General features: G+C 40.5%; 1 protein-coding gene across 5 annotated transcripts in view; it reads left to right on the forward strand.

Annotated features, from left to right (window-relative positions):
- SLC25A13 (solute carrier family 25 member 13) overlaps window positions 1–15,712 on the forward strand; it is a 186,707-nt gene that overhangs the window by 168,522 nt on the left and 2,473 nt on the right. For all 5 annotated transcript variants that reach the window (XM_040472601.1, XM_040472602.1, XM_040472604.1 and 2 more), the window contains one exon: window positions 4,929–5,067. In XM_040472601.1, the coding sequence (XP_040328535.1) occupies window positions 4,929–5,067 (139 nt within the window). The remainder of the gene's footprint in view (window positions 1–4,928; window positions 5,068–15,712) is intronic.

Raw genomic sequence — 15,712 nt, forward strand, 5'->3', positions numbered from 1 at the left:
TGTGTGTGTGTGTGTGTGTGTGTGTGTGTGTGTGTGTGTGTGTGTGTCAGAGAGAGAAATCCTGTTGTATTCTATCTTTTGACAATTTCATGCCTGACAGACCTGCCAGAGTAAACTTGCGTGGATGATTCCAGCAACTTAAGAACTGATTAAACTCCCTTGGGCTTTCCACAGTATCCATATCAAAAAAAGCATGAGAAGCAAAAGAAAGAATTCTGATGTCATGGTGATACTATGGCCAGTGTCTCTGAGCCTAACTGGCCTGTGTCAGTTTTAGACTCCTAACTGTAAGTTAAGTGAGACCAACCCTTGAAGAAGTTTTCCTAGACTTTAAGTAGAATGATGATGGAGAGGGTTTAGAATGGTACAAAATAGGAATGGAGCCAGAGTGGATAATTAAACTAGATCTGAGTTTTGATTCTAGTTTATTTATATATAGGTCTCCCCTGAGATGCCTTTTACTGTTCCTGTCTGTTACTTAAGAAGGCACACTAAATTAAAAAATACAATAATTTTCCCTCTTTGGAGAAAGTGCTTTAATGAATAGTAAGAGATTAGATGATTGCTTATTGTATTTATGAATTTCCCCCCCAAGTGACTTTACTGTGTGCACAAAGGAAATTTGGGGCTAACCAGAGTGTCTGAGGGCAGAGATGTCCAGAGAACCAGTGAGGAAGACCTAAGGCAGGCAAATGTGTAGATTTTCTTATAGGGCAAGAAGATTTAAAGATTTATTTTAGGTGGCACACACTTTGTAATTCATTAATTTTTTAATGGCCAAAGTCATGATTTTTGTGTTGCTGACGCAGGCTGTTGGACAGCATGGAATGTTGCCCTTTATTATAAAGTTGCCTGTTCAGAATGGCCGATCACTTAGTAAAAATTGTAAGTGGCACAAGTAGATTTCAAGTCAGACAGGTTTGTATTGTGATGTAAGACTGGAGAATGGGTATTCACCGTGAAGTGAAGGATTTATCAAGGAATCTGGGAGAGAAACATTCTCCCTGTTGGAACTTTAAAAGCCTTTTTCACATCCTGCTTCCCTTTTCATTGCACTGGAGCCACAGGTCAGGTATTGCCTGAGGCAGCCTTACAAATTGGCACCTGCCTTTGTGCCTTAGACCTGAAGACAGTGGTGGGGAGAGGAGGCCAGGGAAATTTAAGAAGTCTTTTTCTCTAGCCTTTTGCAAAGTTAGCTCTCCTTGGGAATTGGACTTAGATGCCTGTGGTGTGAGAGAGGCCACGGGCACCTCCTGACCCTGGAGAGTGATTTGCTGCAGGGAGACGCCTGAGGTGCTGTGCTGTGGAAGGGTACAGGCTCCAGGAGAGGCAAGGAGACACAGCCATCCTCGTCCCCCTCCCTCCTTACGTTAGTACTGCAGGTGTTACCTCCTCAGGACTTGTGTGGTTATTCCCTCATTTATTCCTAAACCCCTGGCCCCATAGCATAGCTTTCTTTCTTGGCTTTTCCTTCTCCCTTTTCTCAAATAATTAGAAACCTATGGCCTCTCTTCACGGTCTGACGTTCACTCTCTAGCACGCATAGATTACTGGACCACATTGTCTGATTCCAGGTAGGAAAAATACGGCATCCTCCTGACCATTTTTCCTTTGGTGTTTCATAGTGCAGCTCCACTCTTCCCTTAGATTTGTTCTTGCTTGTCTGTGTTTTGATCAGGATGTTTCTAATTTCAGATCATGTCTTCCCATGGCCTTCTGATCATATTGAAGGCACATAACATTAGAGGGGCTAGCAGCTGTCTTCCTCTCCTTTTTTCAAATTTTAATATCCCAGTACAAAATTATCAACTAAGCGCTGTTGTATCCCCCTAAAATTACAGATCTTTATTTGAAAACTAAAAGCTTGGCTTTGGTTTCTAATATATTTTTCCAAGAAATTGAGTTTGTTTTCCCAGTAGGAGCCTGACAGCATATCCCAGAGCCTCTCGTTTCTCTTTTTCATTGTGTTTTCTTTTTTGTGTGAGTTGGCAAAGTCGAATCAGTGTCACCAGAAACATGCCCCAGCTGACAGCCAAAGATTTTGCCGAGTGTTCTCTAGCCCCTGGTTCCTGACCCCTGGTTGCTTATTTTCTGAATTAGGCAACACTGATATAGGCAAGATATAAGAGCATGAAGAAAACCCAAAACGTCATGGAGAAAGTGCAGACAATGTGGAGCTGTGTGGAATTCACTGCCTGTCTACCTTCTGGTTAAAGAATGCTCAGTGGAAAGGGTGGTATTTGGGGGTTAAATGAATGAAGAGGTGATATTCAAGGTGTTGATGTTCCCAGCTTAGCATTCATCAAGGAAGTTGCACGGTGACAGGTGTACCTTGTTTGATCAGATGAGTGAGGCATTGAACAGCTTTATTTAAGAGGAACCAGGCTGACCAGAGAGAGGAAAATGGGAAAGTAAAGTCATTACAAAGCTTTGAGAAGAATGAGAATATGGGGCCTAATCCACAGGACTGCCAAGACCAAAGATGGTGGTAGAGTTTTGGAAACAACAAATAGAAAGGAAATTTGGGCAATATGGCTGAGTAATAAAAGAGTATGTTAGACCATACCAGTCCTTCCCCACTCCAACCTCCCAAGAAAACCCCACAAAACCACATACCATGAATTTAAAGAGAAGAAAAGGATAACTCAGAACCACAGAATGATGGTCTCAACCATGGAATGGTTATTAATGCTACTGATGAAGGAAAAGCTCCAAAACATGTACAGTTGCAGTGGTTATCTCTAGCTGGTGAAAATTAAGCAATTTTAATTTCTAATGCTTTTCTATATTGTCTATGATGAGCAGTTAATATTTTATAATGAGGGGAGAAACATTTTGAAGGAAAAGTATTACCAGCAAAAAAATAGACTGAAGTTTGGCTCTAAAATGTGAATATTTGGGAGGTGAGGGTAAAAGTAAAAACTAATAGGTTTAGTAAAAAACACGATTTGTGGGAGGAAGAATTGTATCAGCTTATTAAAAATTAAAGAGATTGTTTAAAAAGTCAGCATTATGGCAGTGTTTCTTTCACTATATATGGAGAGCCAGATGTGAAGAAGATTTAACTGATCTTAATTTAAATTGGTTATTTGGCATCTAATTTGAATATCTCCCAAACACTGTCTGCATGGGAGTAAATGACTAGCACAACTCCTAGGAAGGTTTGGAGGCAAAATGAGGAAAAGGAAGTGAAAATAGTGAAACAAACGGGTGAAAGTGTTACTCTCACACAGTAATGATCACAGGGGAAGGACTGGATGCTGTGCATGGATATTGGCATTCTACTGTACTTTTCATCCTTGAAAAAGCTGGGGGAGGTGGAAAGATTGGAGAATCCTATCCTGAGTTTTGGACTTTCTCTGGGCACTGCCTCCAAGGATCTCCCCTGAGGAAGCCAATAGTTTGGCCCTTAATAAATGTGCAGTTGATGGATTAATCGTCCTGAGCATCACTTTGCATGTATAAAACCATTTTGTGGTTCTTCTTTTCAGTTAGGCATTTAACAGTTTCGGGGGTAGACAAGATACAAAAGTGTAGGTTGATTGGCAAGCAGTACATGATGTGGATTTGCCCCCCCCCCCCCTTTTTTTAAATATCTATATAGAAAGGACAAAGATATCTTAACACATTCATGGGTGAGTTGACTGGGAAGTAGCCAACACAACAGAATCCAGATTCCAAGCATTTGTTCTGGTTAGAAGGATGGGCGAAGCTAGGATGAATTTAAATAGGGTGAAACAAAGTCCTAATTATGTTACTTATTTAAGGCAACTAATTAAGTGATAGTAGACCTAGGTTACTAGCAATTCGTATGAAAAAGACTAAGGGTCTTATTACCCACAGTCGCAGTTTGAGTCAGGAGTGTAATGATGGAGTCAGAAAGCAAAGGCTATAGTAACAGATCTGTAGTGTTAAGGAACCTTGACAGTGGAGCCTAGCATCAAGCAAAAATACCTGCGATCCAACATCACTAGACCTTACTAAATGTCACTGGGCTTGGCTAGTTCTGTTGAATCTGGATGGATTCATTATTTTCTTTAGTGGAAATTTTTAGGTATTAGAAATCTGTGAAAGAAATGGTACTAAATCATTAGGTGTTGAAAAGGGGTGACTTCCTTCCCATTTGGCCTGCCTAAAGTACAATATATGTCTTGTGGTTTTCATCAGAACGCTACATTTCTAGGCACACATCAGTTCTCAAGGCCTCCCCATGCATTATTTTGACACTAGAAATTGTTTGAAGATTTTGCTCTAGTTGTTGATTGCTCTATACACAGCTCTTAAATGGGTAGGAATTATTGTAAATATTTTAAGGCTTTAGAATAAGCATTTATCAATGTTTCATACCCTTGGGGAGAAGGGGCAAATATGTGAATAAATTAGGGGATCCACGAACCCCTTCAAAAGGTATATAATTTTTTACGTATGTGTAATTTTTTTCTGGGAAAGAGTCCAACACTTTCATCAGAGTCTTAAACAATATAAAGAACAAACCTCTTCCCTTGCCACCTATATAATTTGCTTCCTAGTATGTAAACAAAGGGGCCTCTTGGTTTTTGCTGTCCATCTTCTGAGTACAGACCCTCCTTGAGATGCCAGTGACTGACTTGCCATCGGTAGGGATTTAAAGAGATGTTGCGGGCAGAGTTCCAAAAGTGTTTTAATCAAAATCTAGCCATTGCAATAAACAAGAAGTGCCTCCCTCTTTCTCACACTGCACAATGAAATTTGTTTTATTTTTGAAAAACAAAATTCAGATTTGTTACTTGCAGAATTTGGGTTATTTTTTTTCTGTTCCCCTTTCAGTTTGTGAGTACAAATTTGGTCTTCTCCAGGAATATTTTGTTCTGAGGTAAGTTCCAGAAAAGCTTGATCTTCTCAATGGGATATGTGTTTCATGTGGTTTTTCTTCCTTTTCAAATGTACAGGGTGCCAAAGCATGCTTTCTGCGGGACATTCCTTTCTCGGCCATCTACTTCCCATGCTATGCTCATGTGAAGGCTTCCTTTGCAAATGAAGATGGGCAGATTAGTCCCGGAAGCTTGCTCTTGGCTGGCGCCATAGCTGGTGAGTGGCCCTCACAGCGCTCTGTTCTTCCCCTCTCCCATGTCACTACCTTGGAATTTTGATTGGGCACATGTGAGGTAGGCTACAGATTGCTTTGAATGGCTACTGAAAAGAAAGGAGAAGAAATTAACCTTCTGGCAGAATAGATTAGGCAAGCTTAATTTCTTGCCAGGAAGGTCCAGAAAAATTTGGTGCATTTTTTGGCATTGTTGAATTCCAAGTTCCCTATAGTTTCATAATTCCACTTCACAGCATACCAGTGATGACTGTTTAGCTGAAAGTTTTTACAAATTTGAATCATTGTGCTTTAACGTGTCTAACTGAAATGGTACATAAATGCTTGTCCAGAATCTAGATAAAAGTGACGTAGTACTGACTTACTGACTCCTCATCGCTGTGTTACAGGAACAGGGTGTGTGTGTTCATTGAATCCCAGAGGGAAATGACTCTCCTTGTTTTTAGTGCTACAGTGACTATGTCAATAGAAAAAAAGAAAAAAAAAAAAAAAACAGATGATGAGGGGGAAGGTTGTTCTCTACAACCCAATGTAAATTCCCAGAGGAAATTTGATTATAGCCACAGCAGGAATCAGTTGGATCTTTGATGCCCCTGGTTCAGAGATCCTAAAGGCTGGAACAATCCGGATTCGCTCTCCAGGTGGTGGCAAACATTTAATGAGTTAACAAACCCTAAGGCAGTCCTGGGATGGCTGGGTCCAAACATTTTTGATACAGGTGTTGTTCTCCAGAGAGCTGTTGACTTGAGTCTCAGGAGAACAAGCCCCTGATCTGAGAAGTTGTTTGCTGTTTTGTGGACCTGCCTGTAACCTGGGGAGCCCCTAAGGCAGGAACCCATGGAGCTTTTCTTTAATTCTTAGTTAATCCCTTTTCTTTCAAAGGCAGTGATGTTGGTAAATGAGGCAAGGTTGCCCTTTCCTGGCTGCTCAGGGACCCTTGTTGTACAAGGCCACACTACCTCTATCAAGAAAAAAATAATGATTTCGAGACTATAATATAGAATTCCCAGTTTTAATCCCAACTTAGATTGGTTGACTGTGCCCTGTTGTATGTCACTTACATGTGTATACATGATAATATTTTCTGAACCAAAAGGTTATAATGCAGTGCATTTTGTACATTGTACAATATAAATAACTTATTTGAAATAAGGTAGGACCTACTGGGGAGAACTGCTACACCTGTTGGTGGTGTGCTGCTTGGGCAAATTACCTAACCTACCCCAAGCCTCGGTGTCCTTGGCTGTGAATGGAGATGATAAGTGTACTGACTACAGAGTGTGCCTGTGAGATACAAGTGGGAACACCCATGTGAGGGACTTAGCATAGTGCCTAGCATATAGTAAATACTCAATAAACGTTGGTCAGTATTACATCAAAATCAAGAGAATCTGTCTGTAAATTATTCCAGGAATCGGTTGTAAAATCAGAGGATATGTATTAGAGCTCAAGATCAAAGTCTAGGCCTCTCTCCAAAATACAACAGAAATAGTGCCTGTACTCTTCTCTTGGAGGCAGATAGCCACCCAGAAGGTATTTTATCTTTGGGTAGGAATTTCCTAGGTAATCCATGCTACCAGAGCTGTAGAAATTACTAGCAGGTGTTTTTGGGTTTTTTTGTTGATGTTGTCGTTTTCTCTTTGGAGGTTTATTTTCTTCCTTCAGTTTTTTTTTTTCTTTTTCTTTTTTTTTTTTTTTTTTAATGATTAGGAAAATAATATTGCTAAATTGTAAAACACTTGGAAAGTGTGGAAAGTAACCGAAAGGGTAAATAACAAAATACTATCTGTTACTCCACGACTCTAAGATAATCCCTATTTAACATTTCTGCTAATTTGTTCCCCCTTGCATCATTTTTAACCATGCATAGTTTTGGGGGTTTTTTAATTTTATTTTTTATTTTTTAAAATTTACATCCAAATTAGTTAGCATATAGTGCAACAATGATTTCAGGAGTGGATTCCTTAGTGCCCCTTACCCATTTAGCCCATTCCCCCCTCCCACAACCCCTCCCATAACCCTCAGTTTGTTCTCCATATTTATGAGTCTCTTCTGTTTTGTCCCCCTCCCTGTTTTTATATTATTTTTGTTTCCCTTCCCTTATGTTCACCTGTTTTGTCTCTTAAAGTCCTCATGTGAGTGAAGTCATAGGATTTTTGTCTTTCTCTGACTAATTTTGCTTAGCATAATACCCTCCAGTTTCATCCATGTGGTTGCAAATGGCAAGATTTCATTCTTTTTGATTGCCGAGTAATACCCCATTGTGTATATATGCCACGTCTTCTTTATCCATTCATCCATCGATGGACATTTGGGCTCTTTCCATATTTTGGCTTTTGTTGATAGTGCTGCTATAAACATGGGGGTGCATGTGTCCCTTCAAAACAGCACACCTGTATCCCAGGGATAAATACCTAGTAGTGCAATTACTGGGTCGTAGGGTAGTTCTATTTTTACTTTTTTGAGGAACCTCCATAACTGCTTTTCAAAGTGGCTGCACCAGCTTGCATTCTCACCAACAATGCAAAAGAGATCCTCTTTCTCTGCATCCTCGCCAACATCTGTTTTTGCCTGAGTTGTTCATGTTAGCCATTCTGACAGCTGTAAGGTGGTATCTGACCATGCATAGTTTTAACTATGATCACACTGTGGATATGTGGTTTTCACTTAACTTCATAGCTGAAGCATTGTTAGCCATCACAGCACAATGGTTAATGGCATGTGCTGTGAGGCCAGACTGGGCAGATTCCAATTCTAGTTTCCCCGCTTAAACTGTGTGACCTGCAGTTGTGTAACCCCTCTCTTCTTGTTTCCCCATCTACACATGGGTAAAAAATGGTCTTAGTCTCATAAAGTTATTTTGAGGTCAGTAGGTACACATTAATAAATGGAAAGATCCAAGAAAGTACCTGGCACATAATAAGTATTTTTAAATGTTCAATAATAACATTATATGTTTTAAAACTTTGTAAACATAGTTTTTAACTGTCGTATAGTTATCTAACTCTCAATCTTAGATTTTTAAATTTTTTTTCAAAAAAAATTTAAATGTATTATATTGTAAAAAATATCTTTGTGCTTAAAGGCTTTTCCCCTACTCTGGGACATTTTTTCCTTGGAGATATAGACTCTCTAAAGTGAGTTTGCTGGTAAAAAGCATGACTGTTTTTAATGCATTACTACATTATTCTTGGAAGTTGGAACTGGTTTATGTCCCCATGCTGCCTTGTTAGCGGTGCAGCTGTCCCGGCATCTTTCAGAGCTGTTGTTCAGATACCTTCTCTGTTCGCTATCTATTGCTGCATAACAGATTACCCCAACACTGACCAGCTGGAAACAGCAAACACTGATCATCTCACAGTTTCTGTGGACTGGGAGCAGCTTATCTGAGTGCCTCTAGCTCAAGGTCTGGCGTGAGGTTGCAGTCAAGATGTCAGCCAGAGGCTTGGCTGAAGTTGGAGGATTCACCTTCAGGGTGGCTCAGTCACATGGCCGTTGGCAAGAGGCCTCAGTTCCTTGCCACATGGTCTCACTGTAGGTCACCTTGGATGTTCTTGTGACAAGGTGACTGACTCCCCTTCCCCCGCCCCCCCTCCCCCCAGGAGCCAGCTCAGAGAGGGATGAACGGAAAGGGGAGACCAGGGTGGGGAGAGAAGACAGGGGAAGAGAGCAAAGCCCCAGCTGCCATGTCTTTTGTGACCAAACCTTGGAAGTCACACTCCTTTACTTCCACACAATCCTATTGGTTACACCCATCAGCTCTGTGTAATGTACAAGGAGACTGAACAGAGGCTGAGGTGTAAATGCAGGAGGTGAAGGTCATTTGAGTCATTTGGGAGTTGAGTGCAACACTTTACTTTCATTATTATCCATCTGCCTCCCTATAGTATGGAAAAATACAAAACAGACTGTCATCCGTTGTTTTTTTTTTCTTCAAAGAACATATTAGCCTCAAAGCTTGATGGGCTTGCATTTTGCACAAATCTGTATAAACCATATAAGGAGAACTAAACCACTTTCTTAATAACATCTATCAAAAGCCAGGGGCAAATAACTACTATCCTCATTGAAATTAGGGATAAGACAAGGATGTCTCTATCATCCTTGTTTTTCAGGCTTATTTTGGAGGTTCCAGCCAATGTAGTAAAATAGGAAAAAGAAGTAAGAGGCATAAATATTATAAAAGAAGAAATGAAATCAGCATTATTTGCACATGATTGTTTAGCTTCAAATCCAAACAAAAAAATGCCTAAAAATGCATCGGAATTAATAAGTAATGTATTTTGTTATAAGATGAACATAAAAATCTGTATCTAGTGATAAGCAGTTTACTGATGTCATGGAAGGAAGCAGGACAACCAGCTGCTGAGTGTAGATCCTTGCTGGCGTGCTCGGCGGCCAGATCACAGAATTCAGTGTGGAGAAGGGCAAAAACACTTCTGTTTACACATGTGTTGTGCCCAGTGCAACATCATCATTAAGGGCAGTGAACACAAAAATGCACACTTGTGTGGGCTGGTGTATGGAAGATGGGTCAGGCCCCCGCATTCCCTTTGGGGATGCCAGTGAGAACAAAGGCATTTCCTAGGTAGAAGACGTACTGGTGGAGAATGCGCAGAATCCCCGGAAGTATGTCTGTCCGAGGGTCAGGGTGATCTTTGTCATTAGGAGAAAGGAGAAACGCTTATCTCAAAATAAGCACAAATAGCAATTTGACCACTGACTTTTTTATTGTAACAGAAAAATGTCTTACTACTATTTTTATGTGTATTCTTATATAAAATATCTGCTACACAGAATACATATATTTTTTGTTGAATAATTGTATTATAAATAAGATGGATCTGGGATTAAATTAATATGATCATGCTTTCTATGTTTTGATAGTAATTTCAGTATTTAGTAAGTACTGTCTTTTTCTAAAAATTTTATTTGACCTGAAGTTAGATTGTCTTAGTAGTATTTTAACAGAAGTGGTTTTTGATATCTCAAAACCTGGAGAATATTGATTTTTTTTTTCAGATATATATATATGGTTGTAAACTGGGAATATCTTTACTTATTTTTTAGAGAAAGCATGCATGCAGGGTAGGGACAGAGGGAGAGGGAGAGAGAGAATCTTAAGCTGGGCTCAGTCTCAGGACCATGAGATCATGACGTGAGTTTAAATCAAGAGTCAGACACATAGCTGACTGAGCCACCCAGGCGCCCCAGAACATCTTTAAACACTGAGAACATCTCCATTATTTCACAGGATAGAGTAAGCCTAACCAATATTTGAATTTATGTTCATTGGCCAGCATGCCTCTGTGTGTTAGAAGGTGGGAGCCAAAGCAGAGAGCCTGAAATTAAGAAACTACGTTTTAATTCCCTGCAGTGAACATGTTGCTTTTTGATTATTGAAGGGTATTTCGACATGGCTTACAGATAATATCAAATAAAAGATATCTAGAATTTCTCAAATTTTAGAGCTTCATCATTGGAGGTGATCTTAATTGACAGTGATGAGGTAAAGGATAAATCAAATTTAGATTAAGTTGTAACTCAGGAGTATCTTTAAAAGCTATTCAATACACAGTTAATGGAAGTGCTGTATGTGTGTGATTGTCTGGATGGTTTTGCAAACGTATTAAAAGAATGAAGTTAAGAGAGAAGTACTATTGACATAAATTTGTTAGTTATGTGGACATAAAGGTTAAAATAACTTAAGCAATTCTTAGATCCTTAAAAAAAAGTAATAGGAGAGATTGAATCAAAGTAATAGACTGAGTATATTCATCTGTCTCTCCTTTCAACCCAAATACCTTAAAATGTCGGAAAATACATTTTTTAAAACTCGTATTGGCACTAGAAAATATTAGCACCAGCCCTCGGAAGGCAGGAAACAGAAGCATATTGACTCAGAAACTGGACTGGAGGGTGCCACAACCCAGAACACAGGCAGGAAAAACTGCTCTTAAGGTAAGAGCAGAACCAAAGAATTTTAACCAGTGAGTGAACAATAGAATACCAGGAGTGGGGGAGGGCGTGAGGTAAATCTTTAACGGGAGTGAAAGAGCCGCATTCCTGGCAGGAAGGTGGGGCTCAGTCCTCCCTACTCCTTTTTTGTACCTACTCCTTTTTTGTACGTAGCTTTGGGCAACAATTGAATCCAGGCTGAAAGCCCCTGGCTTTTCTCTTAAGAAAGGCACCGATTGCCTGGAGAAGGCTGAGTGTAAGGAACTGAAAAAATGCCGGGTAAGGCTTAAGGTTCCAGACCTTCACCACAGACGGAATGAGTGCATGCCTGCATGCATGCATGCATGAATGAATGAACGAACAAACACACGAACGAACGCAGCATAATATCTTCTACTCCCAGAGTGAAGCGCTCCACGTTTCAGCAGCTTGGAAGGTCCCAACCCTGCTAGGCCACCTCCCCAACCCCTGTCCCCAGTTAACAGAGGAGTCCCTCGTTTCACAAAGCCCATTGCTTGCCCCCAACCCCCTCCCCCCATTTGGGAGAGAAACCTGCCGGTGAAACTGACCTAGGTGGTGGTAGAAGCCAGCACTAAGGTAATCAGTCTGTTCTTTGAACTTGAATGTATCAATAGACAGCCAGAGGTCCCCAGACAAGGAGCAAGAAGAGAAACAAACAGAGGAATTCCAGGAAAGACAGGCAATTCAGAGAAAAGAGGACTTTTAAGAACTATACTTAGGATCTGCAGAGAGATTTGAGAGGAACATTCTTAAGGAAGCTTTCTTGAAAATTAGTAAAACGGGGCGCCTGGGTGGCGCAGTCGGTTAAGCGTCCGACTTCAGCCAGGTCACGATCTCGCGGTCCGTGAGTTTGAGCCCCGCGTCGGGCTCTGGGCTGATGGCTCAGAGCCTGGAGCCTGTTTCCGATTCTGTGTCTCCCTCTCTCTCTGCCCCTCCCCTGTTCATGCTCTGTCTCTCTCTGTCCCAAAAATAAATAAACGTTGAAAAAAAAAAAAAAAAGAAAATTAGTAAAAGGATTGCCAAAATTAAAAATCCATGCATCATCTGAATGATAGAATGGGTATGCTCAAAGTCCAAATTAGACATCTGGAAAATGAAGCCGTGGAAAAACAGAAACAAGAACTACAATATGGAGCGAAAATACAGAGATAAGAAAAGGAGAAAATGTGTTAGAGACATGTAGGATTAGTCCAGGAGGTCTAACTTCTATTTCATAGGAGCTCCCTAGAGAGAAGTAATATAAAAGGAGGACAGAAAACAAATCAGTAATAAAAGCTCACTTCTCATGTTTTCATCTGCAGTCCTAGCCCTTTCAATTTAAAATGCCAAGGAAGGGATGTCTGGAACCTCGATGGCATTCCCAGACACACCAGCGTTCAGGAGGGGGGCAGGTCTCAAGTTCGTTTCTCCCATAACTCAAAGTTTACGCCTCACAGATATCTCTAAAGCAAAATGAAAAGTGAATTTAAGGAAGAAAAAACTATGGGATATTTGAAACAGAGCAAATAAAAGTTAAACCTGAGAGTGATTTCAGTAACTGGTGACTTTGATAATATGTATTTTTATATAAGAAGGGCTTGCTGGCAAAGAGTGCAAATGTACATTTATTGTACATATTGTAAATAGTGTACTATGTGATAAATGTACGTAATATTTAAATTGGGTAAGGGTAGAGATCAAAAGGGGAACAATTAAAAACAGAAAATAAAAACCACAATATTGGATAGCAGAAATAAGTCTAATAACCACAATTATAAGCACAATTGAATGTATTCAGTGCCCCTAGTAAAAAATGCCTATTCTAGACGAGTTGTGAAAGGAAATCTAGTCATCTGAAGTTTGAGAAAACAGTGACATAGAGCAACTGAAAGAGAACGGGTTGAAAATATGTATTAGGCAAATACCAACAATAAGCAAGTTTAGCAATATTAATGTCAGACTGAATGGAATTCAGGGTTTAAAAATAGCACTTAGAAGCACAGAGGCTTATTTTGCACTTATAAAAAATAAAATTCACTAAGCAGATAGTGTCTGCCTAAATAAAGACATAAATTGAGACAAGCTGCAATGGACCAGAAATTGGGTCTATTCGGAACCAGCAGGAAAGTTGCAAAGGGGTGGGGGAGGGAGAGGACAGCATGTTAAAATATTTGATGGGCGTTCAGGCAGCATCCAAGCAGTATTCCTTGGCTTAAGGATGAGGAGAGATTGCTTGCCACATGTTCATTGGTTAGGAGATAGATCTCAGTCTTGTGCAAGTCAAGCATTTATGGGTAATTAGTCTATCTGTTCTCAAGTTCTGTTCTTCTGAGGGAGCATGCCTGAGAATCTCCTCCTTTCATATCCTCTGGTTCTATTTTAAACTAAAACCCTTTCATGGTATATTGCCATCAACCCCTATGTAGTATCAACGTAATATTGTTTTATAAAACCTCAGCTTAAGAGTATGATAAGAACATGATATATTCCCATTCCAAATCTTGACACTTTTCTTAGAAGCTGATCCATCAAATAGATACTATATATAAGGACGAGGAGGGAATTTGTGAATCCCTTCACCTTGATCCAAAATAAACAGATATTAAGTTTGTATCTCATAAACAGAGAAGCACAGTCTTTACAAATACTAATGGGATATTTATGAAAATCGAGGCTGCCTTGCCCCAAAGTTGTATTTTGCTGGTTGTGCTTTCTTTTTATTATAAATGAACTTCTACTCTCTAGGCGCTGGGCCCCCTTTAAAGCGTTGTAATTTTTTATTGGCTAAAGAACACCCCCAGTTGTTCTTGTCACAGAGGTAGTAGGTAGGTCTCATCATCTGTGTCATTACTGAAGCATCCGTCAGGCTGCTGTTGAGGAGCCTAGACGAAGCCTCTCTGTTTCCTAGCCTCCACTTGCTCCCCCGTGTTTGGGAGTAGAGAAACCGAGACCTCTTGGTTAGTGTTGTCTTAGCCTTTTGGAAGCCAGTAGAGACCAGGCAAATTTACTCAGAGTCTTTGCCAACCCTGGCCACCAAAATCAACAGATTTCTGGTGGCCAAGCTCTTTCTGGTAGATACTGCTTTCCTGGCCTTGCTTCAGAGCAACATAAGGCTGTTCTCCAGGTTAGTTTCACTAGTCTTCTATCAGAAATCCCCATCCACAGTAACTCCCAGGCCCTCCCAGCTGTCAGCCTGGGAGAGGTGAGGGTGAGTGGGATACGATGAGAGCCCCGGGCAGCTGCCGTATTTCCAGCCCCCAGCTCTCTCTCTCTCTCTGTCTCTGTCACACACACACACGCCACCACCACCACCACCACCAATCGGTCTTGCCAGATGAACTTGCTAAGCGTCTTACACACGTTTCTTTTGGCATATTTATTTCGTAATCGGGATCTTTCCTCTCTGCCCCCCAGTACTTACTTCTCTCTTTTTTCAAAACAAGGAGCTGTTTATGAAAACTAACCGAAGGAGACTTTTTTACCGATGTTATGTATGTCCCCTGTCACTCTGACATCCCTGCCCACTGTCGCAAGGAGGATTTTACTACATGTTGAAAGCAGACAGCCTTGCTAACCTCTTTCTAAACCAGGAAGTAAAACGTAATGGGTGGTGTGAACACAGTGGGTTTCTGAGCATTTTTCCTGTTTCCTTCCATTATGTTGGAGGATAAATTCCTGGCTCAAAGTTAAAATAATTCCTCCAAGTTAATAGGAAATTCAGTATGACTTATCCAGTGAAGCATTGGATATAAAATGAGCTTTTTCACATGCAACAAATGTGATTAATTTTAAAAAAAAACAGTTACTTACATTGGGAGTTTGTGAGGTGGTCCGTGAAGATGGAGGAAGAGCTGTACCTTTAGTAGGATAAATACAGACGTGTGCTGTGCAGAGCTCCCTAGGCGCGTGCACACACACACGCACACGCACACACACACACACACACACACTGTAACCTTAAAGCTGTCTGTTAGAAGGATGAGATGTACTTGTGAGCCAAACCACGTTGGTTTGGACAGAAATTCTTACAGAATTATTAAGCCTTAAAAAAAGCAAAGGAGATTTATGCATCTGCATTTGACCAATTTGGTTTGGAATAGGTTCATAATGGAAAAGTAATAAAACCATAAGAGACAGTGTCTTCTGAGTACAGTCTCGCTTTTAAAAAATCTAAACATGGGCTGCCCCATTTTGGATAAAATGACTGTAGAAAAATTTCCCACTGGTAATTTTGGGAGGGTTTTGTTGCTGTTGTTGTTCCTTTTTCATTGATTATTAGCCAGTATAAATTTTCAGCTTTCTGTCAAATATTTTTTCTGGAGATGTCAGTTTTAGGAAAAAGGAATCCTGAAGTGTTATCTATGGGAGTCTCCACCTCTGATCACCAACCCCCTTCCTCCCCCTGCACACACACACACACACACACACACACACACACACACACACACACAGTTTGCTTAGCCCTCAGCCCTCACTGAAGTCTTTTTCTGGTGTAACTGGAGAGGTTAGGCTTTGGTGGGTAAAGGGTGGTTGAACGTGTGCACGAAGGCACCTCCCGTGACTGCCAGCAGCCACAGAAAAGCGTGAAGAGGAAACACATAACAAACTTCACCTCTGAAAATCGGACCTAATAACTTTGCAAGTGACTGATTTAGATGGGAAAGTAAAAAA

Source organism: Herpailurus yagouaroundi, unplaced genomic scaffold (genome assembly GCF_014898765.1).
Source record: "Herpailurus yagouaroundi ecotype Mexico unplaced genomic scaffold, PumYag 100, whole genome shotgun sequence".
NCBI lineage: Eukaryota > Metazoa > Chordata > Mammalia > Carnivora > Felidae > Herpailurus > Herpailurus yagouaroundi.